The sequence below is a fragment of the Aphelocoma coerulescens genome, chromosome 1A (genome assembly GCF_041296385.1).
Source record: "Aphelocoma coerulescens isolate FSJ_1873_10779 chromosome 1A, UR_Acoe_1.0, whole genome shotgun sequence".
Lineage (NCBI taxonomy): Eukaryota > Metazoa > Chordata > Aves > Passeriformes > Corvidae > Aphelocoma > Aphelocoma coerulescens.
The window spans coordinates 52,189,876-52,216,959 of NC_091014.1; the positions used below are offsets into that span (position 1 = coordinate 52,189,876).

Below are 27,084 nucleotides of genomic sequence, written 5' to 3' on the forward strand. Positions count from 1 at the left end.
AGGAGGGCTTTCGAGCTACCACTCTGCTGCTGAACAGCATGCAGTCCTTTCGGGAGCAAAGTAGTTATCACGGAAACCAGCAGAGCTACCCGCAGGAAGTGCACACTTCATCCCGACTGGAAGAGTTCAGCCCCCGCCAGCAGGCCCAGATGTTCCAGAGCTTTGGAGGAGGTGCTGGCAGTGGACGTCGTGGAGCAACAGGAGCCTCTACAGCAATGCCTGGTGAGAGCTCTGGCCATCAGAGCTACCAAGGTTTCAGGAAAGAAGCAGGAGAGTTTTACTATATGGCTGCCAACAAAGATCCAGTGGTGTCAGGAGGGCAGCAGCCGCCTCAGCGCAGGCCTTCTGGACCAGTACAGAGCTATGGGCCCCCTCAAGGGAGTAGCTTTGGGAGTCAGTATGGGAGTGAGGGACATGTGGGCCAGTTCCAAACACAGCACTCGACCCTTGGGGGTGTATCCCACTATCAACAGGATTATACTGGTCCTTTTTCTCCAGGGAGTGCCCAGTATCAGCAGCAGGCTTCTAGCCAGCAGCAGCAGGTGCAGCAGCTGAGACAGCAGATCTATCAGTCTCATCAGCCTTTACCCCAGGCTTCCAGCCAGTCTGCTTCTAGCACCTCACACTTGCAGCCAATGCAGCGTCCATCCACCCTGCCTTCCTCTGCTTCAGGCTACCAGTTACGAGTGGGTCAGTTCAGCCAACACTATCAGCCACCTTCGTCATCCTCCTCCTCCTCTTTCCCTTCCCCACAGCGTTTTGGCCAGTCAGGACAGAATTATGACGGAAGCTACAATGTGAATTCTGGGTCGCAGTACGAAGGCCATGCTGTGGGTTCCAATGCACAGGCCTATGGGACCCAGTCAAACTACAGCTTTCAAACTCAACCGATGAAAAGCTTTGAGCAGTCTAAGCTGCCCCAAAGTGGGCAGCAGGGGCAGCAGCAGCAGCACCCACCTCAGCACGTAATGCAGTATTCAAATGCTGCCACCAAACTCTCTCTTCAAAGTCAAGTGGGACAGTACAGTCAGACTGAAGTTCCTGTAAGGTCACCGATGCAGTTCCACCAAAACTTCAGTCCAATCTCTAATCCATCTCCTGCTGCATCTGTGGTTCAGTCTCCAAGCTGCAGCTCTACCCCTTCTCCACTCATGCCAGGCGGAGAAAATCTCCAGTGTGGGCAAGGCAACATGTCCATGGGTTCTAGAAACCGAATCCTGCAGATGATGCCTCAGCTTAGTCCTACACCATCTATGATGCCAAGCCCCAATGCTCATGCAGGTGGATTCAAGGGGTTTGGACTGGAAGGGCTGCAGGAAAAAAGGCTCACAGATCCAGGACTGAGCAGCCTGAGTGCTCTAAGTTCTCAAGTGGCGAATCTGCCCAATACAGTTCAGCACATGTTGCTCTCGGATGCCTTGGCACCTCAGAAAAAAAGTTCCAAAAGATCATCCTCTTCCAAGAAGGCCGACAGCTGCACCAACTCAGAAGGTTCCTCCCAGGCAGAGGAACAACTCAAATCTCCCATGGCAGAGTCACTGGATGGTGGCTGTTCCAGTAGTTCAGAGGATCATGGGGAAAGGGTGAGACAGCTGAGTGGCCAGAGCACCAGCTCAGACACCACTTACAAAGGGGGTAATTTAGAGAGGCCCAACTCCTCACCAGCACAAGGCTCTCAGAATGAGCCATCAAAACTCAGCAGCAGTCCTGCAGCTAGGGAAGATGTGGCCTCCCCTGATGGGAAGGAAGCTGTGGTGGCTGTGGAAAATGCCCCAAAAGTGAATGAAAAGGCAGTTGGGGTGATTGTCTCCCGGGAAGCCATGACAGGAAGAGTAGAAAAGTCAGGTGGACAAGATAAACCTGCACAAGATGATGCTTCCACAACCCCTCAGGCACCAGCTAGCACTAGTGGAGCAAAAGAAGCTGGGCATGCAGGAACACAGCAAGAAACTCAAGGAGGAAGTAAAGGGAGCAAAAGTGGTGATAACACTAACCATAATGGGGAGGGGAACAGCCAGCCTGGTCATGCAGTTGTTGGGCCAAATTTTCCTGCAAGAACAGAATCTTCCAAGTCCCCTGGCAGTTTAAGATACAGCTACAAGGATAATATAGCACCTGGTATACAGAGAAATATTGGTGGCTTTCCACAGTATCCTTCTGGTCAAGAAAAGGGGGATTTCCCAGGGCATAGTGAGCGCAAAGGCCGTAATGAGAAGTTTCCTAGCCTCCTACAGGAGGTTTTACAGGGGTACCACCATCATCCAGACAGAAGGTACTCTAGGAATGCACAGGAGCATTCTGGGATGGCTGGGAGTTTGGAGGGAGCCATGAGGCCAAATGTTTTAATTAGTCAAACCAATGAATTGACCAATAGAGGCCTCTTAAACAAAAGCATGGGGTCCCTCCTGGAAGGCCCTCACTGGGGTCCCTGGGACAGGAAGTCTAGCAGTGCAGCTCCAGACATGAAGCAGATAAATTTAGCTGATTACCCTATTGCTAGAAAGTTCGATGTGGAGTCTCAGTCTGCTGCCCATGAGGGGGGGGCGCTCTCAGAGAGGAGATCAGTGATCTGTGACATATCTCCATTAAGGCAACTTGTAAGAGATCCTGGCCCTCACCCCATGGGGCACATGGGTCCTGAGGCCAGAAGTGGAAGGAGTGAACGTCTTGCCCCCGGCTTGAGCCAGTCAGTAATACTCCCTGGTGGTTTAGTATCCATGGAAACAAAGATGAAAGCTCACAGTGGGCAAATAAAGGAAGAAGATTTTGAACAGTCTAAAAGCTCAGCTAGTCTCAATAATAAAAAAACAGGAGACCATTGTCATCCCGCTGGCATCAAGCATGAATCTTTTCGAGGCAATGCCAGCCCTGGAGCTGCAGTCTCCGATGCTGCTCCAGACTACATGCCCCAGCAGGACAGCAGATCGACACAGATGAGACGAGCACCTGGCAGAACTGGAAGGGGTAAATCACCCTCTCAATATCAGGATCTTGCTGATAAGCTTAAAATGTCACCAGGCAGAAGCAGAGGCCCAGGGGCAGATCTGCATCACATGAACCCACACATGACACTATCTGAAAGAGTTAGCAGGGGTTCCTTGCATTCTGTCTACCCTCAGAATTCGGAAGGCCCATCTCTGGCTTCAGCATATCACACAAATGCTAGGCCTCATGCTTTTGGTGACCCCAACCAGAGTTTGAATTCCCAGTATCATTACAAGAGACAGATATACCAGCAACAGCAAGAAGATTACAAAGATTGGGCAAGCAGCACTGCTCAGGGTGTGATTGCTGCAGCTCAGCACAGGCAGGAAGGAGCAAGGAAGAGCCCGAGACAGCAGCAGTTTCTGGAAAGAGTAAGGAGTCCCTTAAAAAATGACAAGGATGGAATGATGTACCTTCAAGGTAGCTCTTATCATGATACTGGAAGCCAGGAAGCTGGGCGCTGTGTCATGGGGAGCGACAGTACTCAGAGCAAATGCACTGAACTGAAACATGGCAACCAGAAGTTGCAGCATCATGAATCTGGTTGGGACCTCTCTCGGCAAACTTCTCCTGCCAAAAGCAGCGGCCCTCTTGGAGCAGCCAACCAAAAAAGGTTTTGCCCTCAAGAAAGTGATGGGCATCGACGAGAGGAATCTACAGATTTGCCCAAGCCTAGTAATGCTATGCTTAGGCTCCCTGGCCAGGAAGACCAGTCTCCTCAAAACCCATTAATTATGAGGAGGAGGGTCCGTTCTTTCATCTCGCCTATCCCTACCAAAAGACAGCCACATGATATGAAGAACAGTGGCAGTGAAGATAAAGGGCGACTGATGACTTCAGCAAAAGAAGGAGCCGATAAAACATACAACTCCTATGCCCATTCATCTCAAAGCCAAGATGCTGGCAAGTCAGTTGCAAAGGGAGATTCCTTCAAGGACCTGCCAAGTCCTGATAATAGGAATTGCCCTGCTGTTTCCCTCACAAGCCCGGCAAAGACCAAAATATTGCCCCCAAGAAAGGGGCGAGGATTAAAACTGGAAGCTATTGTTCAAAAAATTACATCTCCCAATATTAGGAGAAGTGTTTCTACCAACAGTGCTGAAACTGGTCCAGATACTGTCACTCTTGATGACATCCTGTCCCTCAAGAGTGGACCTGAAGGAGGAAATGTGGCTGGACATGGACCAGAGGCTGAGAAGAGAAAAGGAGAGATGTCAGATCAAGTGGGGCCAGCAATCCAGGATACAACTGGTGAAAAAACTGTTCCAAGATCTTCAGAAGAGTGGCAAAGCAGTGAGGATGATAAAAACAAAAAAGAGGTCCCTGAAACAACCAGTGGTGGTAAAGAAGGAGCAGGATCCAATGCAGCACCACCACCTTCTCAGAAGTCAGGTGGTCAGGGAAGGTCTGATGGATCTGTAAGTGGAGCTGGAACTCTGACCTTTTCTGACTCAAAAACAATTTCCCCTTCCAGTGTGTTCATTTCTGAACCAAATCCAAAGTCTGAGGAAAAAGATGGAGATGTGACAAACATTTCACCCAAGCCAGATGGTTTCCCTCCAAAGGGATATTTCCCCTCTGGAAAGAAAAAGGGGAGGCCAATTGGGAGCGTGAACAAGCAGAAGAAGCAGCAGCAGCAACAGCAGCAGCTGCCTGTGCCCCCGCCTCCCCCACCAGTGCCATCACAGCCTGCAGAAGGGGTAGGTGCTGGTGAGCCAAAGCCCAAGAGGCAAAGGAGGGAGAGGCGAAAACCTGCAGCACAGCCACGGAAGCGGAAGCCTAGACGGGCCGCTCCAATCGTGGAGCCTCAAGAACCAGAGATCAAACTTAAATATGCTACCCAGTCTGTAGATAAAACTGACTCCAAGAATAAGTCCTTTTTCCCTTATATTCATGTGGTAAACAAGTGTGAATTAGGCGCTGTGTGCACAATCATAAATGCAGAGGAAGAGGAGCAGAACAAATTGGTGAGGGGTCGGAAAGGACAGAGATCTTCAACACCCCCTCCTAGCAATGCGGAGAGCAAAGTGCTGCCCACCTCAACTTTCATGCTGCAAGGCCCTGTAGTAACGGAGTCTTCTGTCTTGGGGCATCTGGTTTGCTGCCTGTGTGGCAAATGGGCCAGCTATCGTAACATGGGTGACCTCTTTGGTCCTTTCTACCCCCAGGATTATGCAGCTACCTTGCCCAAGAACCCACCTCCAAAGAGGGCCACAGAAATGCAGAGCAAGGTCAAGGTACGGCACAAAAGTGCTTCTAATGGTTCCAAGACAGATACTGAAGAGGAGGAGGAACAGCAAGAACAGAAGGAACAAAGAAGCCTGGCTGCTCATCCCCGCTTTAAGAGGCGGCACCGCTCTGAGGACTGTAGTGGAGCTTCTCGGTCACTTTCAAGGGGAGCTTCTTGTAAAAAAGCAACCACTGATGGTGGCAGTGGTGGTGAAAAGACTCCTTTAGACTCAAAACCATCTATGCCCACTTCAGAAGGTGGCACTGAGCTGGAGTTACAAATTCCTGAACTACCTCTTGACAGCAATGAATTTTGGGTCCATGAGGGTTGTATTCTCTGGGCCAATGGGATCTACCTGGTCTGTGGCAGGCTCTATGGGCTGCAGGAAGCTGTGGAGATTGCAAGAGAGATGGTGAGTACCTAACCTTGCTATACAAAATTTTCTTTCATTAGCAAATATATGCCATTTGGAATACGATTTTTTCCTTGTTCTTCTCTCATTTCTTAAACAACCACCTTTCATCTTTAATAAATCTCTAGTGATGTCCTTTTGATAGCCTCATTTAGATCTCTGCCACACCTGATCAGACAAGATTGTTTGGACATCAAAAAGCTGGGTGCTTATTACCTAGTTAAAGTTCTTGTACTAGTTTGAAAACAAACCAGTGGGAGGTACCAAGTCAGAATAACAATTTAATGGAAATAAAAGAAAAGGGAAAGAAAGTAAAAGAAAACACTGACAGAGTCAAGATACAACCTGAGTCCCTGTTAGGCAGGGTGGTGGTAGCAGTCTGGTAGAATGGTAGCTGCAGTCCTCTGAAGTGGTGATCCTGTAGTAGAAGGGGTCCAGTGGTGGCTGTGTAGCTCCTGTCCTCTGGAAATCCAGTGGAGAGAGTGTCTCTGGTGTTCAGAGTCCCAGATTATATCCATGATGGGATGCTTAGTTCCTCCTTCTGGGTGGAGCATCTCACAATGGGGTAATGAGTCATGAGGCCAAGTGTTGATTAGGCTCATTAACAGAAGATAGTCCGGAGGGAGTTATCTCTGAGTCATGCAGCAGGACAATGATGGGCCATTAACAGAAAGATAGTCTGGGGGGAGGAGGCAAGGAAACACTGCCCCACCTGATTTCAACGGCTCATGAGGATGGTAATAGAATACACCTCAACCCAGGACAGTTCTGGATGTCTGAAGGCTTTCTCGTGACTGCAGTGATCTCTTTTCCCTTCTTTCTTCTATCCTGTTAGATAGAAGCTCTAGGGCTCTTCTTGGAGTCATACAGTGAAAAGACAAGTGGTAGCAGACACAAACTGCAGCAAAGAAAATTCCAGTTCAACTAGGCAAAAAATTTCAGTGAGGGTAGTCAAACATTGGATTGAGGGAGGGGAAATGACCGAAAAGCTGTGGAATGCCCTGGTTTTGGAGATGCAGAATTTGGTTCTGGGCAAGGCCCTAAGCATCTTTACATCTGAAGTTGGATCTACCTTCAAAGTTGGCTCTGCTTTCAGCAGGGGCCCCTTCCAGGGAGTTACTCTTCACTGTAATACATACTACACAACTGTAGGAGAATTTACAGTCCTTACAAAATAAGGTGGATAGAGCATAGAATTGCACAGAGGTCTATAAGCATTGAGCAAAATATTTGTGGGTTTAGTATTGATGAATTCAGTATTCACAAATGATACTGACTTTCTCCAGAGCACGACTATACAGTGGGTGAGAAGAAGTAGGTAAACTTAAAGCAGGGACAAAGGAAAAACTTTATTCACAACTGCCTGGTTGAGGATGGACATGCTTACTATTGTTGATTTCCCAAGGCAGAAGCTGATGCTTTAAAACCACAGTTATGTGCCTTGCTTTGCCATCCTCAGTATCCTGCATCCCTTTATTTATGGTTATCTTATTTTGTATTGTGCTTTGTCCTGGGTCAGACATGGGAGAGGCATAGAACTACTTTTTCCTGTTGCCTTCATGATGTTCCTTTTCTAAACAGTGTTGGGATCCAGTTTTTATCTTCTTTCCTCTGTATTGTTACATACAGCATACTTGTTTCCTCCCCATGAGCTTTTACTCCTCAAGTTTGATTCCTGGCTTGTTCTAAATTTTCACTCAACTGTTCAGTGACAGTAATTACATGCTTCTTTGCCCTAACTTGATTTGGCTTGCATTCTTGTTCCTAGTCTCTCATTAAACATAGTCAGTTAATTTCATTTGGTTTTCATCGAGCCATGCCTGCATTCTTGTTCTGATGCAACTGCTGAATTTCTTATCTCTTGATAGTTGCAAGGTTTCTTTCAGGTTCTCCACCACTGTTTGGATTCTACTCGCAATGTGGCCATGCTTTCATTTGTCTTGTAGTTCACCAGTATTTTGAATTTGCATCTCTCCAGCCTGATTTTCCCTTTCTACTGTGTGTAGGGTGTGTCTTTCACGTAGGATTCTGGTTTTCCCAATAGCAAATGCCTTCTCTACAAGTTCTTGAACCACTTGAGTTATCCTCCAGTGATCCTTTTTATGTCCCAGCTGTGCTAAGACATGCTGTGTTGAGAGGCTCTAATCAAACTTGTTAAATAATAGCAGCCCGTTATTCACATTTTTATATGGGTTTTGCATGTTGTTTGACATCTAGTTCTTTCTCTGCATGGAATCTTTATGACTTTCTGATTGAATATGCTTCGGCTTACCCTTTATCACTTTCTTCCAACTGTTACAATCATCTTCTCCTTACAAGTAAAACATTTTTTTCCTCTTCTTCTTAACCGTTTCATTTGCCCGTATGGCACCTTACAAAAATATCTCCTTATCTCCCTTGAACTTTGTGTCCTTTTCCTCTACCTCTTTCCCTTAATCAGTTGCTCAGCTCCTGTCTTTTCTTTTCCCTCATAATACCAGCAGACATAAGTGTTTCTCATTTAAAAAAAAAAAAGACAAAATGCCTGTGGCCTCTCTTGCCTTTGCAACTACCTCTTAATTTCCTTTCTCTTTTTTCATCTCAGAGTTCTTTGAGTGCATTGTCTGGGGCTCTTGTCCTCCACTGTGGCTTCAGTTGTGCTCTACTGCAATTGTTATTGGTGTTTATGGTGATCTTTTCCCAGTTAAGGATCAGGTCCAGTGCGTAATTTTCCATTTTTCTGTAGGCTACATTGTCACTATCAGCTGTGCTGCTTTTGAAGTGTTGTTCCACCTTTGTTTTCTGCCTGTGTCTTTTGATTACGTCCTTGCTTTCCACTGTATTTTTCAGAGGCTGTTGTTCATTACTTCATGCTTTTTCTGTGGGGTTGTCTTGGGGTGACTTTATGATGTATATCCCATATCGCTGCCCCATGCCCAGAAATTAATTTTGTGCCTTTCTATGCCTTTAAACCGAGCCTGAGAAGGGAGAGAGACAAAACCGAGGGAACTTTCTAAGCAGTTTGCAGTTTGTTTTCATGTTTTCAAGGACACAGAGATAGAGACGGCTCTCTGTGTTCAGCTGCGGCAGCAGAGCGAGAGTGGGGAAAGTACCCTGCTTGCTTTCGTCCAGTTTTTCAGCTCCTTTTTTTGCCAGAGAGAGATGGAGAGTTGAACTTTTGTTTTCCTGGGACTTTGTTTTCTTCCCTTTTTCTCTGCTGGACGGTTTCAACATCAGAATACATTGGGAGGAATTTCCACCAAGGCCTTGGCCCTGGAGGTGGGCCCACCACCCCATCCCAGCTCCAAGCAGGGGAAGAGAGACACTACGGAAGGACTCTGAAATTTTCTCAGGTTTTCTCTCTACAGCAAGAGGTTTCATTATTTAGCATTAGTATCCTATTCCTGTGTATTTGTTAAATAAACAGTTTTATCTCTTTCACTTTCCTTCGAGGAAAATTCATTTTTTCCTGAACCTGGTGGGGGAGGGCTGGTTGTAACCTGCCTTTTATCAGAGGATGTATTTCCAAATTTGTCCAAACCGGCACAGGGGTTCACTGAAGTTTGCTTGTGCTTTTCTTCCCTTTATCCTGGAATACCATGCTTTTGAGTAGCTTTTGGTAACTCAATCACTTTCTTCCAGAGTCTCATAGAGCTTCCTTTTTTCTCCAGATTCATGTTCTTCTGGCACAAACTTAAAAATTGTTCTTGAATTCATTGTGAGTTTTCAAAATCTCACTTTAAAACATGGCTTTTAATCTAAGCCATCTTTATTCCACTGTCTGCCATTTTATTCTGATTTTCATGTCACTCAGATTCAGAATCTCATTTGATTTAAAAGTTGTTTCTTCCTAATCCTTTTTATTTAAGGCTGCAAGAAATACTGCTTACTTTTTGTGTATGATAAGTAATACGTAGTCTTTCAGTGCTCTCCACTGTTCTGTCTGGGTCCATTTTTAATCTGTTTATAAAACAGAACTTTTCAGAGTCAGGGACCATTGTCTTGTGTGTACACTTTGTTTTGTTATAGAATCATAGAATGACTTGAGTTGGAAGTGACCTTAGAGATCAACCCACCTGCTGTGGGTAGGGACACCTCCCACTAGACCAGGCTGCTTAGAGCCTCATCCAATCTGGCCTTCACTTCAAGGAATGGGCTATCCACAGCTGCTCTGGATAACTTGTTCCAGTGCCTCACCACCCTCACAGTAAAGAATTTCTTCCTAATCTCTAAGCTAAACCTACTCCGTTTGAAACCATTCACCCTTATCCTATCACTACATGTTCTTGTAAATAGCCTCTCTCTTGTAGGTTTCCCTTCAGGTACTGGAAGGTCACAGTTAGGTCACCCTGAAGCCTTCTCTTTATCAAATTGAACAGTCCCAATTCTCTCGGCTTTTCCTTGTAGGGAGAGGTGCTCCATCCCTTTAATCATTTTGGTGGCCTTCTCTGGACTCGCTCCAACATGTCCATGTCCTTTTTGTGCAGAGGGCCCCAGAGCTGGGTGCAGCACTGCAGGCGGGGTCTCAGCCGAGCAGAAGGGCAGAATCCCCTCCCTCACCCTACTGTCCAGCTGCTTTGGATGCAGCCCAGGATACAATTGGCTTTCTGGGCTGTGAATTCACATTGCTGGGTTATGTCCAGCCTCTTGTCCACCTGCACTCCCAAGTCCTTCTCGGCAGGGCTGCTCTCGACCTGTGCATCCCCAGCCTGGGTTGATACCAGGGATCTCCCCAGCCCAGGTGCAGCACCTTGCCCTTGGTCTTGTTAAACCTCATGAGATTTCCATGTACCCACTTCTCTGAGCCTGTCCAGATCCCTATGGATGGTATCCCATCCTTCAGGTGAGTCAAGAGCACCACTCAGCTTGGTGTTATCTGCAAACTTGCTCAGGGTGCACTTGATGCTTTTGTCTGTGCCATTACTGAAGACGTTAAATAACGCTGGTCCCAATACAGACCCCTGAGGGACACCACTGGTCATTGATACCCCATTGGGACTGTGAGCTGTTAATCTCTACCCTCTGGATGCAACTGTCCAACCAATTCCTAATCCACCTAATCCATCGAATCCATTGCTCTCCAGTTTGGAGAGAAGGGTGTTGTGTGGGACTGTCAAAAGCCTTACAGAAGTCCAGATCAATTACATCCTCAGCCTTTCCCAGGGAGGAAGGAGTTACTCCATCATAAAAAGCCACTAGGTTGGTCAGTCAGGACTTGACCATTGGTGAAGCCGTGCTGGCTGTCCTGAATCACTTCCCTGTCCCCCGTGTGCCTTAAGATAGCTTCTAGGAGGATCTGTTTCATGATCTTCCCAGGTCCAGAGGTGAGGCTGATAGGTTGGTAGTTTCCAGAGCTCTCCTTTCTGTCCTTTTTGGAGATGTGTACAGTATTTCCCTTTTTCCAGTCACCTGGGGTTTCACCTGACTACCAACTTTTCAAATACCATGGAGTGTGGTTTAGGAACTACATCAGCAAATTCTCTCAGGAATCTGGGATGCATCTATTTGAATCCTGCAGACTTGTGTACATTCAGGTTCCTCAGGTGTTCGTGAACCTGATCTTTGCATACAGTGGGAGAGGCCCTCGCCTGCCCCATTCCCCATCCTATCATCCATCTACTTGAGAGGTGTGGGAAGAGAGGTTGCCATTGAAGGCTGAGGCAAAAAAGTTGTTGGTTACCCCAGCCTTCTCCTCATCGATTGTTGCCTGTTTGCCAGCATTGTTTATAGTGGGGGGTACACCTTCTTTGTCCTTCCTTTTCTGATTCTACCTATAGAAGCCCTTCCTGTTATTCCTTGTGTTCCTTTCCAGGTTCAGTTCCAGCTTTGCCTTGGCCTTCCTCAAACCATCCATCCACAACTGAACTTCATCCCTATACTCTTCCCACATTACCTGTCCTTGTTTCCACTGCCTGTGCCTTTGTTTATTTCCCTTTAGTTTGCCAAGGAGTTCCCTACTCAGCCATCCAGTCTCTTGCCTTCCTTGCTCAATTTCTTGCTACTGGGAATTTCTAGCTCTTGAACTCTATGGAAGACTTCCTTAAAAATCTGCCAGCTCAGTTCTGTTCTCTTGTCCCCAAGGGCAGTCTCCCAAGCTATGCTATTGACTATCTCCTTGAAGAGCTGGAAGTTTGCTTTCGTGAAGTTCAAAGGGGCCTAACTTTACTCCTTACCTAACCCATATCCCTCAGGATTGCAAAATCCACCAGTGCGTGATCGCTATAACCCAGGCTGCCTACCATCTTGACATCCCCAGTAAGCTCATTTACACTGGTGATCATCAAATCCAGTATCAGGTTCCCTCTGGTAGGGCTATCACCTGGCTCAAGAAGCTATTCTCCATGCATTGCAGGAGTTCCCTGGATTGCTCACAGCCTGCCTTGGTACTTTCCCAGTAGATGTCAAGGTGGCTGAAGTCCCCCAGCAAGACTGGAGCCTGTGAGCACGATGCCTCCTGTAACTGGAGCAAGAAGGTTTCCTCAATAGGCTCCCCTTGGTCAGGCAGCTGTAGCAGACCCCAGCCACAAGGTTCCTTTTGTTGCCTCAGTGTCTGATTTTTACCCACAGGCTTTTGGCCTGCTCATGGCTGTTCTTCAGAGACAGCTCTTGACACTCAGTGCACCTCTTGATGTAGAGGGCAACCCCTCCACCTCTCCCTCCTCTCCTGTCTCTTCTGAACAGCTCATAGCCATCAGTAGTCACACTCCAGTCACACAGTTTGTCCCACCAAGTGTCAATAATGGCAACAGGATTGTAATTTTCCAGCAGCATGGTGGCTTCCAACTCCTGTTTGTGGCCCATGCTGTGTGCTCTGGAGTAAAGGCACCTCAGCCGGGCTGTTGGCTGTATCACCTTCCTAGAGGAACACCCCTTAATTCCTTTGAGATATTTCCCTGCTGTATCCCTGTTGGCTTCTGTAACCTCAGGAGTCCCTGGCTCACATCTGTAAGACTGCAAGTGTGTTCCAGTGTGGCCAGCACATTTCGGAGTTGAGGGCAGAGTGCCCTCATTAGCTCCCTGTCCCTCTAACCTTTGCATCTCATCCCACAGCTTGTCAGGGACAAGCCTGATACTGTCCCCCTCCTGAATCCATTTAAAGCTCTGTATTATGTCTCATACAAACACAGTATCCTAACACAATGCTGGGCTCTTCTGTATAACATCCGTAAGAGTAATCCATTTATCTCCCCTGTGACAAATAATGGAAAAGGTTTTCTTCTAGCATTTCTCTTTTCCCATTGTAGCAGGCTGTTGTGCTGGGCTCTCCCCTGGAAGCAGTGTATCCTCATCCCTTCAGCTCACAGAGGGTTACGTGCAGCACTGAGATGGCCATGGGATATTCAGAGGTGTGCCTGCCAGAAGCCATCCCCAGGCAGTGGAAAGGTCCTGTTGAGCTTGACTCTCTTGCCCCGCTGCCTGAGGAAAGCCTTCTGGCTCACACAGCTGATTTCCTATGCTTGTTGCATGTGCTTTTTCTTTACCTCCTCTGTGCTTTGCAAGCGAATTTTCTCTTTCCTCCTCTGACATGCAGCTCGTTAGTGTTGCTGTCATGGAAAAGCAGATGTGCAAACCATGTAGCTGCTCCCTACCAGAAACAAGTAGACAGATGTGTGCACAGGCAGACAGGAATCTAGCTCTTGGATTTTGTCTACAGGTAAGGAGGGACATTAGCATATGGTATATGAAGGGTCATGATCCTGGAAGTGAATAATTCATGTATGTAACTCATTCTGTGCAAATTAAATGCTGCCATAACTAAAAATTACGTAAATTGTCTGTGGTACTGACAGAGGGTAAATATGCACCAATTTAAACTGAATCCATACCATTAAGTGAGTTGAAATACTTTCTTTAGACATCTGGCTTAGTTGCTGTTGTTTATGCAGCACTCTAGTATAGAAATAGGAAACTTAAACCTCTAGTCAAAGGTCACTGATGTAGAGGTAGTGATGTAAGTAACCCGTCCTGTGTTTCTTCTCACACAAGCTCACCTATTTTTCATCATATGAAAGCTCATTATAGATTTTTTCCCTGAACACCTGTTTCTCACGTGCTTTCCAGAATCAGAAAATAATTTTTCTTGCTAAATTGTTTCTTATATTAATAAATGCCCTGTGTCTTACTGGAGATTTTTGAAACTGCCCCATAGTCAATCTCAGGAAAGGATTTGTGTGTATATGAAGGTGCTCAAAGATCAAATTGTACCAGATGCTCTAGAAGAATACCTGAGAAGGTGTTATCTAAAAAAGGCTTATCAAACTGTGAAATTACTCTCCTGAGCTTTGAGCGTTCCTTATCATCTGTTTTCACTCTGGACTGAAAATGGTGTATGTTACCTGCTAAGCAGCAATCCAGGTAGTTTCCAAAGTGCTAGAATCTGCCTTTCTTGAAGGCAAAAAGGTGGTCTGGTCACTTTTACGCTGGTCACTCTGCAATGCTTTTTGGTTCTGAGAATGTGATGCAATTAACTAGGCTGCTTCAGATGCAGAATGACTTAATCCTTTGCCTTATTTTGAGGCTCAAATTAGGTACCCCAGCAGATGAACCTAACTGCCGAGGAGTCTGTCTCTCTCATAAGCAGTTAATGCGTAGTAAGGGTGCTAAGTGGCCTTCTTGCAGTTAGACGTTTTTTGTTCCAATGCTGATGAAATCTTGAACTGAAAAAATGCCATCTCCTTAGTGCTAGGTGATCTTGCTGCCTATAAAATGTTTTCTTTCAAATACTGAAGGTGGCCAGACAGTTTCCTGTCCTGTGTATTTTCTCACCATTTTTCTATTAATGAGAAGTTCATTTCCATGGAAGATCAAGTATTGGTTACCTTTGAAGCTGGAAGAACTATGGAGTCATTTTGGTAGTTGTCAGCAGATTTAATGTTCAGAAGAACTGATGGTCTTTATTCCCAGTATTAAATATAAGAAGCTGTAAATGAAGATAAGAACAATGCAGAGAACATTCTTTGTGTTAAGTTGAATCCAAAATAGTTCAGCTATTGTTTTCTAAAAAGCTGTTCACTAGGAGGTGATACGCTGTTTCTTACAGGTATTTTTTATAAGACACGGGTGTTTTTCCCAAGGCAGAGGCTCTGGCCTAGCACATGTATTACTCGTGGTTGGGGTTCTTTTGTTTGTTTGTATTTTCTTTTCTTCTTCTGCCCCTGCTCTTATCAGAATTGACCATGCTGAAGGTAAATGTAGTCTTGTTCCTGCTGAGAGTGTTCTGTAAAAGGAAAGCTTGTTTATCCCCCTTTTAAAGATCTCTTTTAAAAGGTCTGAAAAATGTAATGCTTTTCTCATCAATCTCTGCATTGCTCCCAGCTTGAGAAATCTCTTAATCCTTATACATGGAAAGAAGTCCTTGGAATCTGTTTCCTTTGTTGCTCCTTATTGAAAAGATCATCTTGGGTTTCAGTCAGGTGAACTTTAGAGTGACAAATGGTGAAGGGTGAAATCTTCCCATGATCTACAGTATATCAGAAGGAGATTCTGTGTTTTCTCTCACCAGTCTGGTATTTCGTCTGTCCGGCTCTCCATGGATTCTCTTTCAAAGGCTGCTGTTTACCCAAAGTGGAGAAATCTACCTGCTTTAAGACTGTTGACAAGCCTGTTTTGAAGGTCTGATAGACTTTAGTGATGAGAAGTTTAGAACCTTAAATGCCTGAGGTCTCTTTCTCTTCAGTTTGATACATACTAGATATTTGAATTTTTTGTGACTGTTGGGCAGTGGCAGCCTTGTGCCTCATGTTAAGTGTGTCTTTGTTAGTTGTAGTTTTAGGGGTAGGTTTGCATGTTACCCGTATTTCCCAGAGAACAGCTTCTGGTTTTGCATAGGTAAGTTGTTCATGACTTAAAGACTCCTGATAGTTGATCTTCCACAGTATCTTATTTGGAGGAAATTGCCTTTCTATAATACTTTTTTTACTCTGATGCTTTCATAGAACCATTTTCTTTTGTTTACCATTCTGGACCCTAGCTGTAAATTGGGTAAAGAAAGGTGCCTGGAGGGATCACTAGGATTTAAGTTATTTATATTCTCAAATTTGGGAAATCAAAGCCTAACAAAAAAACTCCCATGCTCTGTAAGTAATTGTTTATAAAAGGTTCCTGGCTGCGTAGCTAATCAAGAGCCTAAGCCAGGGAATTGGTATGAACTGGGAAAATTGTGGAAGGTTAGCTACCTTTGGCAAAACAAAGCAAAATAGCCCCAGAAACCTGAGTAGTGTAGTACTGTACAAGTATAAAGGTATCGGTTCATTCTGAATGTCTCATTTTTCACAGGTGGGCTCTCTTATCCCTAAGCCAGACCAGGAGGGAGTTGCTGTCATGAGGAGTGATCCTACTTTATCCTCTTTGCAAGCTGCTTGCTTCCACCGTTTCACTTGCACTAGATCTACCAACTGTGCATTTGCACAGTGGGTTCATTTTTAGCCAGCTAACGCATCAGAAAACTAGCTTGGGGTAGGGGAATCTTTATGCCAGATCAGCTCTCTGACTCTGCTTACCCTCTGAACCATGTTTGCTGCATCTGAGAGGGAGTACCCTTTCCACTGGTAATGATAACCATTACATCAACTTAGCTGTGACATAAAATTGTGCCCAGGTGCCACCAGCACTTGAAAGGGTTTTTAGGTCCATGGTACTACTATTTTATAGTATTGGGAGAAGAATGTTAACCTTTTATTCATCATCTTTCTTTGTTGAGAAGAAAAATGTGCAGAACCTGGGAATTTTTTTCTTTCCCCCCCATCCCCACAACCCCCTCCCCCCCCCAAACTAAAACACGAAACCAAAAAACCCTCAAGTGAAGTTCTGTATTAGGTCAAGGTTCAACTGAAATACTAATCTGGTGCTTCCAAAATAACATGCCTGACAAACACAGGAAGGAACAGCTGTATTTCTACACCTAGATCTGTATTAGTAGGGAGACATTTCAAGAGTAGGAAGAAGTGACACTGGAGCTTTTTAATTTTTCACTGTGGGGAAAGGGAAACCAGTGGCGGATTTAAAATCACTGTTAGCAGTGGTTGGAAAAAGGGTGTATTGAGAACACTGTTTGCTTTTTTTTATCTCTGGAAACAGCTTTTAGTATGCTTTAGCCCTTCAAATGAGGATTGCCACAGAACCTTGAGGCACTTTCTACAATTGAAGTGGCTGAATTCCTAGTTTTCATTGACAGACTGTGCCCAAATACCTAGTTGTCTGAGGTGGAAATGTGCACTCGAGTGCACAAACGAGTGTAATACTCGTTTTCATTCCTCAGGAAATGGCAGCATCTTTAATATTCTTCTGCAGTGTTACAAAAATAAGAAAGCATGAAATTTCGCGTGGAGGAGAAATTCTGAAAGACAGCTGAATGATGAACTTCAGATTTGGTTTTCTCAGAAAGGCATTGCCATCTGCTGCGCTGCTGAAATTCTGTGCTGTCATGACTCCTGGTCTGTAAGAATGTTCCTCCACAGAGAGGAGAGCCTGGGAGGAGCCCCTGTTGTATCTCAGTTCACTGCCTTCCTCTGTTGGGGACCTAGAAGTGTGAATCACTACTGCTGCAGCACTTGGTAGCTCACAGCAGCTCTGTGCATTGGTACCACAAGCCTTAAATGCTGAAGAGCTGAGCAGATAGAATCCACATGTCCATGTCTGATGCAAATGTTTCAATATCTTAAATTATCAGAAGCCAATAATTACATTTGTGAAATGAAATTGGTTTTCTTTGGCTTTGTTGTGAGTAGAAGTGAGGTAAATTTGGTGCAGCCTATTAGTGATTATGGATTGCAGGTGCTAGGAAGCACATTTTAGCACATTTTAGTTGAGGTCTCAAGCATAAAGATGATACTGGTAAGAGGAAAGACTCCTCCAGTATTGACCCCTTTGTAATGGGGACAGAGAGAAGATGCAGGGAAGTACTTTCTGTGAATCTCTACTAGCAGACTCCTTTGTCATTAGTTTATGCCAAAGTACAGGCATTATGTCTGTGCTTGCGTGTGGTTTTATATTTTACTGTTTGTCTTGCATGTGGAGTGAGGAAAGTGGAAAATAGATTTACTGACAATGGAGTTTTGGGAAAGAATAGGATGTTTACCCACTGACATTAGTTGTAGCCAAGAGCATTGGAAACTTGTATGCAAAAAATCAGCTTGCTCATTCCACAGTTGCCTTTCTGTAAAGCATCAGGGATCCTCATAATCTATGTACAGTTTTAATTTAAAAATACATTTAAGTAACTCAGTTTTGAGGAAGCTCTTCCAAATGTGAATGGGGCCTTCTCTGTGCAGGAGGTTTCTAGACAAAGCTTTAGAGCTTTTTGTCTGGCTTACCCACAAGCTCACACAATCTTTTTTTTCTAAGATTTCAGTTGCCTCTTACCACGGGGGTGCCAAACTCTTACTAAATTCACAATAGTGAGTGAATGCAATCTATTTATGTGTCATTTTAGCTTGAATCTTTTTAAGCTGTGCTGGTAAAAAGGTTGTTAAGGTTCCCCAAAATTTTGGAGAACGGTTGTTGTATTGTTGGGGTTTTGTTTTGTTAACTTAAAATGAACCAATTTTTTAAGCTTAGACTAATTCCAGATGGTAGACACTTCAGCTGTATTCCTTTAGCTTCATTAGAAGAACACTACTAACAAATAAGTTTATTCTGATCCATGCCTCTGTATTTTAGGTGGTGTATATTTGATAACAATTGACCAAAAATGCAGACTTTAAAGTATTTTTCCTCATTTTTGGGGAAAAAATGATTTTTTTTTCATCTTTCGCCTGCCTTAGTTTGAAAAGAGGTTAATTTCTGAAGGTAAGAATTCATGACTTTCTTTTATATAATATTTTATGGATCATTAGAACTGTGTTCTGTCTTTTGTAAGACCTTTTTAAATAAAAAAAATTCCACAGTTTTTCCATTTTATTTTTTAAATAAGCATTGTACTGAATCTTTTGATCACTGAATGAGCAAGAATAATGCTTCAGCTATACTAATGTTCTGCCATTCATAATAAAGGAAAGCTCTCCAAGCTTAGCAATGCAAACCAAGTTCATAAAAAGTTATCTACACATAAGACTTTTTGGAGTAACCAGACTGGAACAGGAATTTTGCAGGCAAAGCTGGGACACTTACTGATGGTGGTATGAGATTACTTTAAAATCATGAAATCATAGGATGGTTTGGGTTGGAAGAGACTTTACAGAGACACCTTCCACTGGACCAGGTTGCTCAAATCCACATCCAACCTGGCCTTGAAGACTTCTAAGGATGTGGAGCATCCACAGCTTCTCTGTACAGCATTCCAGTGCCTCACCCTCACAGTAAAGAATTTCCTCCTAATACCTAATTTAAACCTCTCCTCCTAGTGTAAAACCGTTCCCCATTGTTCTGTTACTATCTGCCCATGCTGAAAGTTGCTCTCCATCATTTTTATAAGTCCCTTTAGGTACTGGAAAGGTCTATAAGGTCTCCCTGGAGCCTTCTTTCCAGGCTGAACAACCTCAGCTCTCTCTGTCTTCATAGCAGAGGTGCTCCTGCCCTCTCATCATCATTATGGCTTTGTAGAAAGCAGGTTTTAAACTTTTTTTCTTTTCAAAAGTAGATTTTCATCTGTCCATTATAAACCTAGTTGTATAACCTCAATATATTTTTTAATTAGAGAAATATGTTCTGAAAGAGGTTAGATTAATTTCCCTAGATTTAGAAAGATGAGTAAAAATAAAACTGAAGTACGATAAGTATTCATGTAATAATTTTAGAAACTACAGCAAAATTATAACTAGGGGTTTTTTTTGCCTTAAAGAATGTTACTCTGCAGAGACAAGAACTGGAGAAAAGAAGTTCTTTCTGTGCAGCACATTGTGCCTCAGGTTATGGAAGGAGCCAGAAAAGTAGTTTGGGTTCCCTGAATCTTAAACCCATCCTTTTTAGCTAATTTAAACTATGCTGCTCTTACCCTGTTGTGCTCTGGGTAGTTTGTTGGCAGAGGAAATGTTTTTCAAGCAATTTCATACACTCAGCTGGACTCTGTGTATAGGATAATCTTCATGGATAGAGCACTTTGGCAAAAAGTTATTAATGAACCTTCATTGTTATGGATTGGATCCCAGCCAGCTGCTTAGTGATTAAAGTTTAATTGCATGATGATTAGTTTTCATTAGTAAGCAATTAGCATTTAACAGCAGTCCTGTATTGCTAAAGCTATGGGCAAGCATAAGTGGCTAGAGCCACATTGAGGGAGAAGGTCTGTAGCTGGAGATGTGGGTACAGAGCTGTGTGGAATATGGGAATGAGAATTCTGGGGGTAGTTGACCCCCTCAGCTTGTTCCTACTGCAGCATTAAGCCAGGAGAGTGGATGGGAGTGGGAAACTGAGCAAATGTCCAGAAGAGCACAGCCTGCACATTGGGCACAGAGACTGATTGTGGATTTACCCCTGTGTGTGTAGAGAGTTAACAAAAATAATCATCATCCTGAAAAGGCCCTTTGAAGTTCTGAGTTCTCACAGTAACGGGGGTTTCCGTAGACATGTCCCTCTCCTTGCCACAACTAAAACTCTTTTTCCAGAATTCCCCTCTGAATTGGTGAAATTCCCTTTTTTACTTGGATAGCAGCTCTTGGTTGCATTGTGCCACTGTGTGGTAAATTAGGAGAAAGATGAGTGCAGGGCAAGGGCTGGGGGAAGTGAAATGGATGAGGGCAGAGGGAGGTAGGAGTATAGCAAAAGGTCAAGGCTTCTTTGCTGTTAAAGGTACAAAAGAGTGAAGAGTACCCCATGTAAACCATTTCTATTTCACTGAGGAATCTGTTGTGAAGATGAAATATGGTGGTAATTTCATCCAGGCTAAATTAGGGTTATTAGAAGCCATTCTTCTTGTCCACACCTCCCCTTCTGCTAGCAGTAGTGCTCTGTGACTGAACCAAGTTAGGTAGCTAATCTGGCCAGCAAATCCCTCCCTCACTCCATTCCCATTTTAATTAAGCTAATTTTTTGGCTGGACTCACTTTCTTGGCTTTCAGTGTCAATACTGATACAGAGAGATCCTAGGCATAGGAGGGGGCTGCAGGTTGAGCAAGAACAAACTCAGGTCTTAAAATTACTTGGAAGTGGGAGGCCTGGTCAAGATCGTGACTTCAGATGGAAAGTTCTTCCAGAATGATATTATTAATTATGCAAAGTAGTAAATTAAAACAAAAAAGGAACAGTTTAAAGATTGTCTGAGGTGGTTCTCAAATATACATATATTTATTACTGATGTCAAGTATCTCCATCTCGTCATCTAGACAAAAAGGTAGGGGTTTTTCTTTATTATTACGATGATTCCATGATTCAGAAGTGCTGGGGACTGGATGCTTCCTTCCTTCCTCTGGCCTAATTTGCCAGGTGGAGTAGCCTAAAGCAGACATTTCCCTTCAGTTAAAAGGTCTCGAGTAGCTACAGTTTCTTTTGAGAAATTCTGACAGTGCTCAGTTTGTGACTTTAATGGTGTAGATCTACTTAAATTGTCTTCAGACTTGCCATAAGAGGAGAAATACCAGTGTAGGACCTGGTGTGAAATTCCAGCCCTACTCAAGGCACAAGGTGGTGCGGAGTGGCAAAGCCCTCCCAGGGCTCTGGGTGTTGCAGCTTTGCACTGTTTGTCTCCACCTGAGCTATCGGGGGTAAAAACAGATTGCATATGCCTTCTTGAGGTCTGGCTGCACAACTGATTGTAGCATAAGTGCACTTAGGTCTTATCTCAGCCAGCTGATTGTTGTCTGGGTCATAAGCTTTCCTTCTGTTTGAGAAAATACTAGAAGTTGATATTAAAAACTGGTTGTGCAGTCTTCATTTATTAGTGATTTCACCCCCTCATTTGTAGCTTCTTGTATATTTTCTTTTGGTTTGTGCTTAGAACTAGGAGACCAAACTCAGCTGTATTTCTTTTTTTCATGGCTCCTCATTTCATAACATGGTTTTGTCGTTACTTTGCACTAGACTGCTGTTAATTGCAGCTTTTCTTATGCCTCCAACTCCTTTATTCTTAGAACTCACACTTGCTAAGTTTCAGAAAGTTATTGATGATTAAAAGCAACTGACCAGCTTCATAAAAGACTGCTAGGGGAGGGGAAGGAGGAGGAGGGCGTCCTGGCATGAATCTCTGAAATGGGGACTTCCACCAAAGGGTACTGCTGCTCAGTGTGAAACTTAAAAGGAAAATAAAAAAGGTGGGTGGGGATGGGAGGGAAAAGTAAGTTCATGTACTTGAGTTCAGGTTTGAGAGCTGTGAACTTTTCTGACTTCGTACCTGTCAGAAATTGATTGCATGGCCTTTGACAAGTCATTTGATTATTCTGTAAAGTAGGCTTTAAGACCACTTATTTTGTGACCATTAAGACAAATTTGTAGGGTGCTTTGAATGTACAGTATATGTTTAAATTGTCAGATGTTCTCAATAAAATTGGAAGATTAGGGAGCTGATACAAGGTTTCATGGTTTAGTTGCATAGATGTAGTGGCAGGAAGATAAAGTTTGCTCATGTATCATTTAGAGTCAGGTCCAAAAAAATAATAAAATTTTTTGTAATGTGTTCATTTGCTGTTAACTTTCTCTTTTCTTGTAAAAAGTTAAAATGCTGAAAATACTAATAGCAATGTACTCATCCCATATGTGAATTCATTGTTATATCTAATTGTTGAGATTTTTCTTGCAGAGTAACTCTCCAAGTTAAATTTAATTACTAAAATTTTGGAGTTTACACAGTTCATAACTGATGTTTTCCAGAAAACCAACATTATTTTTTTTTATGTTCATTTTAGGAAATTGTGTAGATTAGAAAATTCCAATATTCACATTATAGGTACATAAAACCCTTTTACAAGGTTTTTAATGCAGTCTTAAGTCCTATACTTAAATTTAATTATTCTTCCTTTGAAGCGTTACAGTTTATCATTGGGATGTCGCATGGTACCACTCTTCTAAACAGAAACTTTCAGAGGGAGTTCATGGGGAACAGGAGTTACGAAAATTTACCAATAAATTCAGTTTCCTGGACAGATAGCTACAAAGGTAACACCAAAAGAAGAATCATCTATTCTGAAGTTGTCTTGACAAAGAAGACTTTATTGCTGACTTACCCTTCTGCTTTTGGGCTAGAGCCTTCAGAAGATGAAGTAATAAGAAGTAAGAAGAGGGTGTGTTTATGTAAAATAAAAGAAAAACAAACCAAAAATGCCTGTGTCCTTTGATTTCTACTGCAGGTGAAAAAAAGATTGAAATTTCTCTTTGATCTTGCACAGTAATTTATTTCTAGCAATCTGTGGCTCATCCCAGCCCTTTTTTCATAGTATAGATTGATCTAGATTTATAAAACTGAAGGTGTGGCTTGCAAATGAGTATTATTGCCTTTACCATGATTCAGCAATGTTCTGAGCCCAGAAGATCTTCATTAGTCCTTTCCCTTTAGATTTCAGGAGAACCCAATCTAATCCTTAGATGGATGACGTTCTTCTCTCAGGAGAACCACATTATGTGTGTCCTTTAAAGAAACTACTGACACTACCTCATCTGCTTTGTAATATCCAGCTGGAATGCCATCCGGGCTTGGACTGCTGCTATTTCTATTTTCTGCCTCTTCTGAACTGCTGCTAGCTCATACCATGTTTTCCTGTGTCGTGTCTGTGACAAGCCTACAGACACTACATATTCTTGTATAAATTCAGGTTAGAATTCATTAACTGTACCTATTATTGCAATGGGCAGGTTAAGCAGCACATATATTATTATGGGTTCTTGAATAATGAAATAATGTATTCCTCTCTAAATCCATTCAAATTTTTGGCCAATGAATATTATTTTACATAGAGCACCCTCTGTGTATCTGAGGGCATTTCATCAATATGTGTTAATTGTCTACTTTCCCTCAACTGTGATTGATGATTTATTGCTGTGGTTCATAAGCTTGTAATTTTTTTTTCTTTAAGACTGATACGTTGCTTGACAGCTTATCACTGAAGAGAGATGTACTGACTTGCAGGCATTTCTCTTTCTGCAAGCATTGCACCTTTGCCTCTTCTCTTGGATTCATCTGCTACTGCTTTTTCTTATCGGTAGCAACAGCCACCAGTGACCTCAGGAATACTGGGGTGCACTTTGTTACTCCTTATTGGAGCTCTGCTGCTAACTGCTGCTGTGGTGGCCTTCTGGGGGAGCTGTCTTCTTCTTTCTTCAATGGTATTGAGTAGTCTTGTTTGCTACCTTTTTTCTAGAGAGATGAGTTATTTATTTTCCAGTAAGATAAACATTGTACTTTTTTCACCTATCCTTATAGTGAACTGTATTTTGACTGTGCAGTAGGAGTGGTTCTTTACACCTCAATCTAAGAATTGGTATTCTTAGTAAAGTGCCATTTGGATGGAATACTGTCACAAACATTTGTTGTTCTAAATGGTCATTTTCACATTCCTACTTCCTTCACGTTCATCTGCCCACCTCCTATTTTCTTATGCCTCAAACATAAGTTATTTGTCATTATTTTATCTGCGTTTATCCTGCTGCTTTTTCTTCTTTCAATTTCAAGAACTTAAGATTTACTTCCAATCAGTACACCCTGGCTAATTTTATAATTTCCTAAATTAAGCGCTTCACTTTCAAAACCCTGCACATGTACCTTTGTTTTTCTTCATGCATTTCTTCAAAGCCCTTCTTGTCTGGGATTTGTGCTGAATAATTGGATATGCTTAGCCTGCTGCTGAGATGGATTCTGCCCAACACTGCTGGCTCAGTCTCACCATTCCTATTTCATCCCTTTGCATCCACCAACGCTTTGTTCTCTTTTACCGAAGTGTCTTGCACAGTGGGGCTCTGTTTATGATGAAGGCTTGCACGGATTATTACAAGTAATGACAAATGGTGTATTTCTGTCCAATGTTACAAGTCTTTGAGTCATTGAGAGGGGTGGATTTGTGCTGCACCCTTTTCCTGTCAGGTTGCATAGATATGTAATATCTTGTCAAAATATTTTCCATTTACAGTTCGCTTTGATCAAAAATATTTCCTTATTTTTAAGTCTTTATAAAGATTTTGTTTCTGTTGAATCCACTGCTCCTAATAACATAGCGATTGTGTCTTTAATGAACCAATCTTTTTTTTGAGCCTTTTAGCAAATACTCAGCATCATCTCTTTTTTATTTTGATTAGAGAAAAGCTGGTTCTGTTGTGCAGTTCGCCTCTTGAAAACCTTGAGTTTATTGCATTTTCTTGCTTATGTCAGGTTTTTTCCTTTTTTATATCACTCCAGACATTGATATTCAAAGCTATTGCTTTTCTGGTAATTAATTTATCCAAAATCTCTTCGATTATGGTGGAGATGTTGCGTTATTTTAAGGTAACTGCATGCTGTTGTTTTATACTGTACTTGGTAGGTCTTGCACTAAATAGAAATTCACAATGTATTTGGATATTTCCTGTAATCAGTATCCAAGATGGCTGAGAAATAAATCTAGTACTGGTAGAAAATCCAACTGGAGTAAATGCTCCCTTGCTGACTGTGCTGTTCCCACAGCTCTGTGTGTCCTTATCACATAATCACTGCTTGAAAATTTGAATTTCTTTTTCCTCTTTTAAGTCTGCTTTTCTATCTTTCAGACCTTTTTGTAACTAAATTGCACTTATTGTTGCATGTTTAATTCCCCAAATGAATAGTCAAGATAACGTAAACTGTATAATTTTTTCTGCTAGACTTGCATACTTTAGCAAATTCAAATCCCTATACTTACAAGTGGTTTTCTGAAATGTTTCTCTTATTCAGGGTGGCTCTTTGCATCAAAGGAAACAAAATTTATGAATTTCTTGGCTTCTTGGACTTGGTAGTCTATGTTTTATTTTAATATTCCTTTAAAAGTATGAAATGGCTACATAGGTATGTACTTAGCCTGTTTAACTGAAATTAAACATGATTTTTCAGCACCATTTAAAATTACTGGTTTCGTTACTTTTGCTGAATCCGTTTTAGTTAGCCACTGGTTAACTCTTGAAGGACCTAACCTCTGTTCTGGTTCAGTTACACTGGGTCTTCATTTGATTTGGATTTTTTCTCCTTCCATTGTGTGGAAGAGGCGGGAAGGGTTCATCCCCCTTCAGGTCTTACTTGGCTCTTCACCAGTCTCACATATTCATGCACATTTATGCCTTTGATCACTCCACCAAGTGAATGAAACAGGCTTGTAAGGAGAAGAGAACATGAATTTATCACTTAGATTGAATTTCAATCTTTTATATAGTGTTACAGTTTAGCTCAACCTTCCTGTTAGGGAGAATAAGACTGCAGAGTCTTAAAAACTTGTAACCAAACAGTAATTTGTGGGTGCCTGCATTCTTTTTGATAATCATGGGGGGGTTTTGTTGTTCATTGTGGAATTTCACAATTACATCTCTTGGTCTTCAGAAGAACTAACTTTCCAGACAGGTGCAAAAGTACATTATGTTGTGGTGTCCTGTCGCCAGCAATGGCCATGCATTTACCACTTTACTGCACATATTCAGAGATTTGTAGTAAACTAGGCATGTACAGAATGATAGTTGCATATTTTCTCCCTCCTTTCAGCAATCACAGCTTTAGAGTTGTAGCTTTGGTATCCCTGTGTTTACCAGGCAGAGGCATACCTGTCCTTGTCCAATCTGTTTTTGAACTTGCTTATCTTTTTGCTGGTGCAGCATTCTTTGGCAATGACTTTTAGTTACTTGAGTGAAAAAAAGCAGGTTTATGTTACATTTAAACCTGCTCTTCCTTCTTGGAAATGGCTAAGAATCATTCCCATACACACATCATTTTGGATTTTGTAGGTCATAATCCCCCTTTGGTTCCCTCTTTTCCAAAATACTTAGACTTTTCTTATATACAGGTCCTTTACATTCCTTGTTGTCTCTGTGGTCTGTCCATTTTTTTTTCCTGATTTTTTCCTTTCTTAATAGGGTCATTGGAACTGCATATAATAGTAAGATGCCAGGCTACTGCAAGAGTAACAGACATCATGAAGATTTGAGTTTTATTATGGATTTATTTTCTTAATAACTGTATATGTTTTGTCTGTCCTTTTTTTGCAGTTGACAGGGACTGCATGATGTTTCTGTCTAGGATGACTACTAGTTCCTTCCTATTAGTAGTAAAAGCTAATTTAGAATCTGTCATCATGTATGTGCATAGGTGAAAATATTTTCACTACATCTATCACTTTGTACTTAACAATAGTAATTTTCATCCCCATTTTATCATACAGTTATCCATGGTTGTGAGATGGTTTTGAAGCTTTTTACTATCAGTTTGAGATCTGGCTACCCTGGATCATTTTACAAACTAAACAAGTTTTCACATCTTATTGTTCACCCCCCTTTTCGAGAGTCTCTAGAAGTGCAGTTGAATAGCTTAAGTGTCTGCATAGGACCTTAAAATTATTGCTGGCAAACCATTCTTTGTTAAAACTAAATATTTACTTCTGTTCTTGTTGCTTTCTATTTTTCCTCCTAG

At 42.6% G+C, this 27,084-nt stretch overlaps 1 protein-coding gene across 9 annotated transcripts in view; it reads left to right on the forward strand.

Moving 5' to 3' along the window:
* The window catches only part of TCF20 (transcription factor 20), a 130,839-nt gene that overhangs the window by 83,069 nt on the left and 20,686 nt on the right, over nt 1–27,084 (forward strand). For 6 of the 9 annotated variants that reach the window (XM_069002462.1, XM_069002497.1, XM_069002490.1 and 3 more), the window contains one exon: nt 3–5,627. In XM_069002462.1, coding sequence (XP_068858563.1) covers nt 39–5,627 — 5,589 coding nt within the window. In that variant the 5' untranslated portion in view covers nt 3–38. Of the gene's footprint in view, nt 1–2; nt 5,628–22,496; nt 22,780–27,084 lie in introns of those variants that run through there. The other 3 variants (XM_069002515.1, XM_069002505.1, XM_069002524.1) reach the window with 3 other exon arrangements.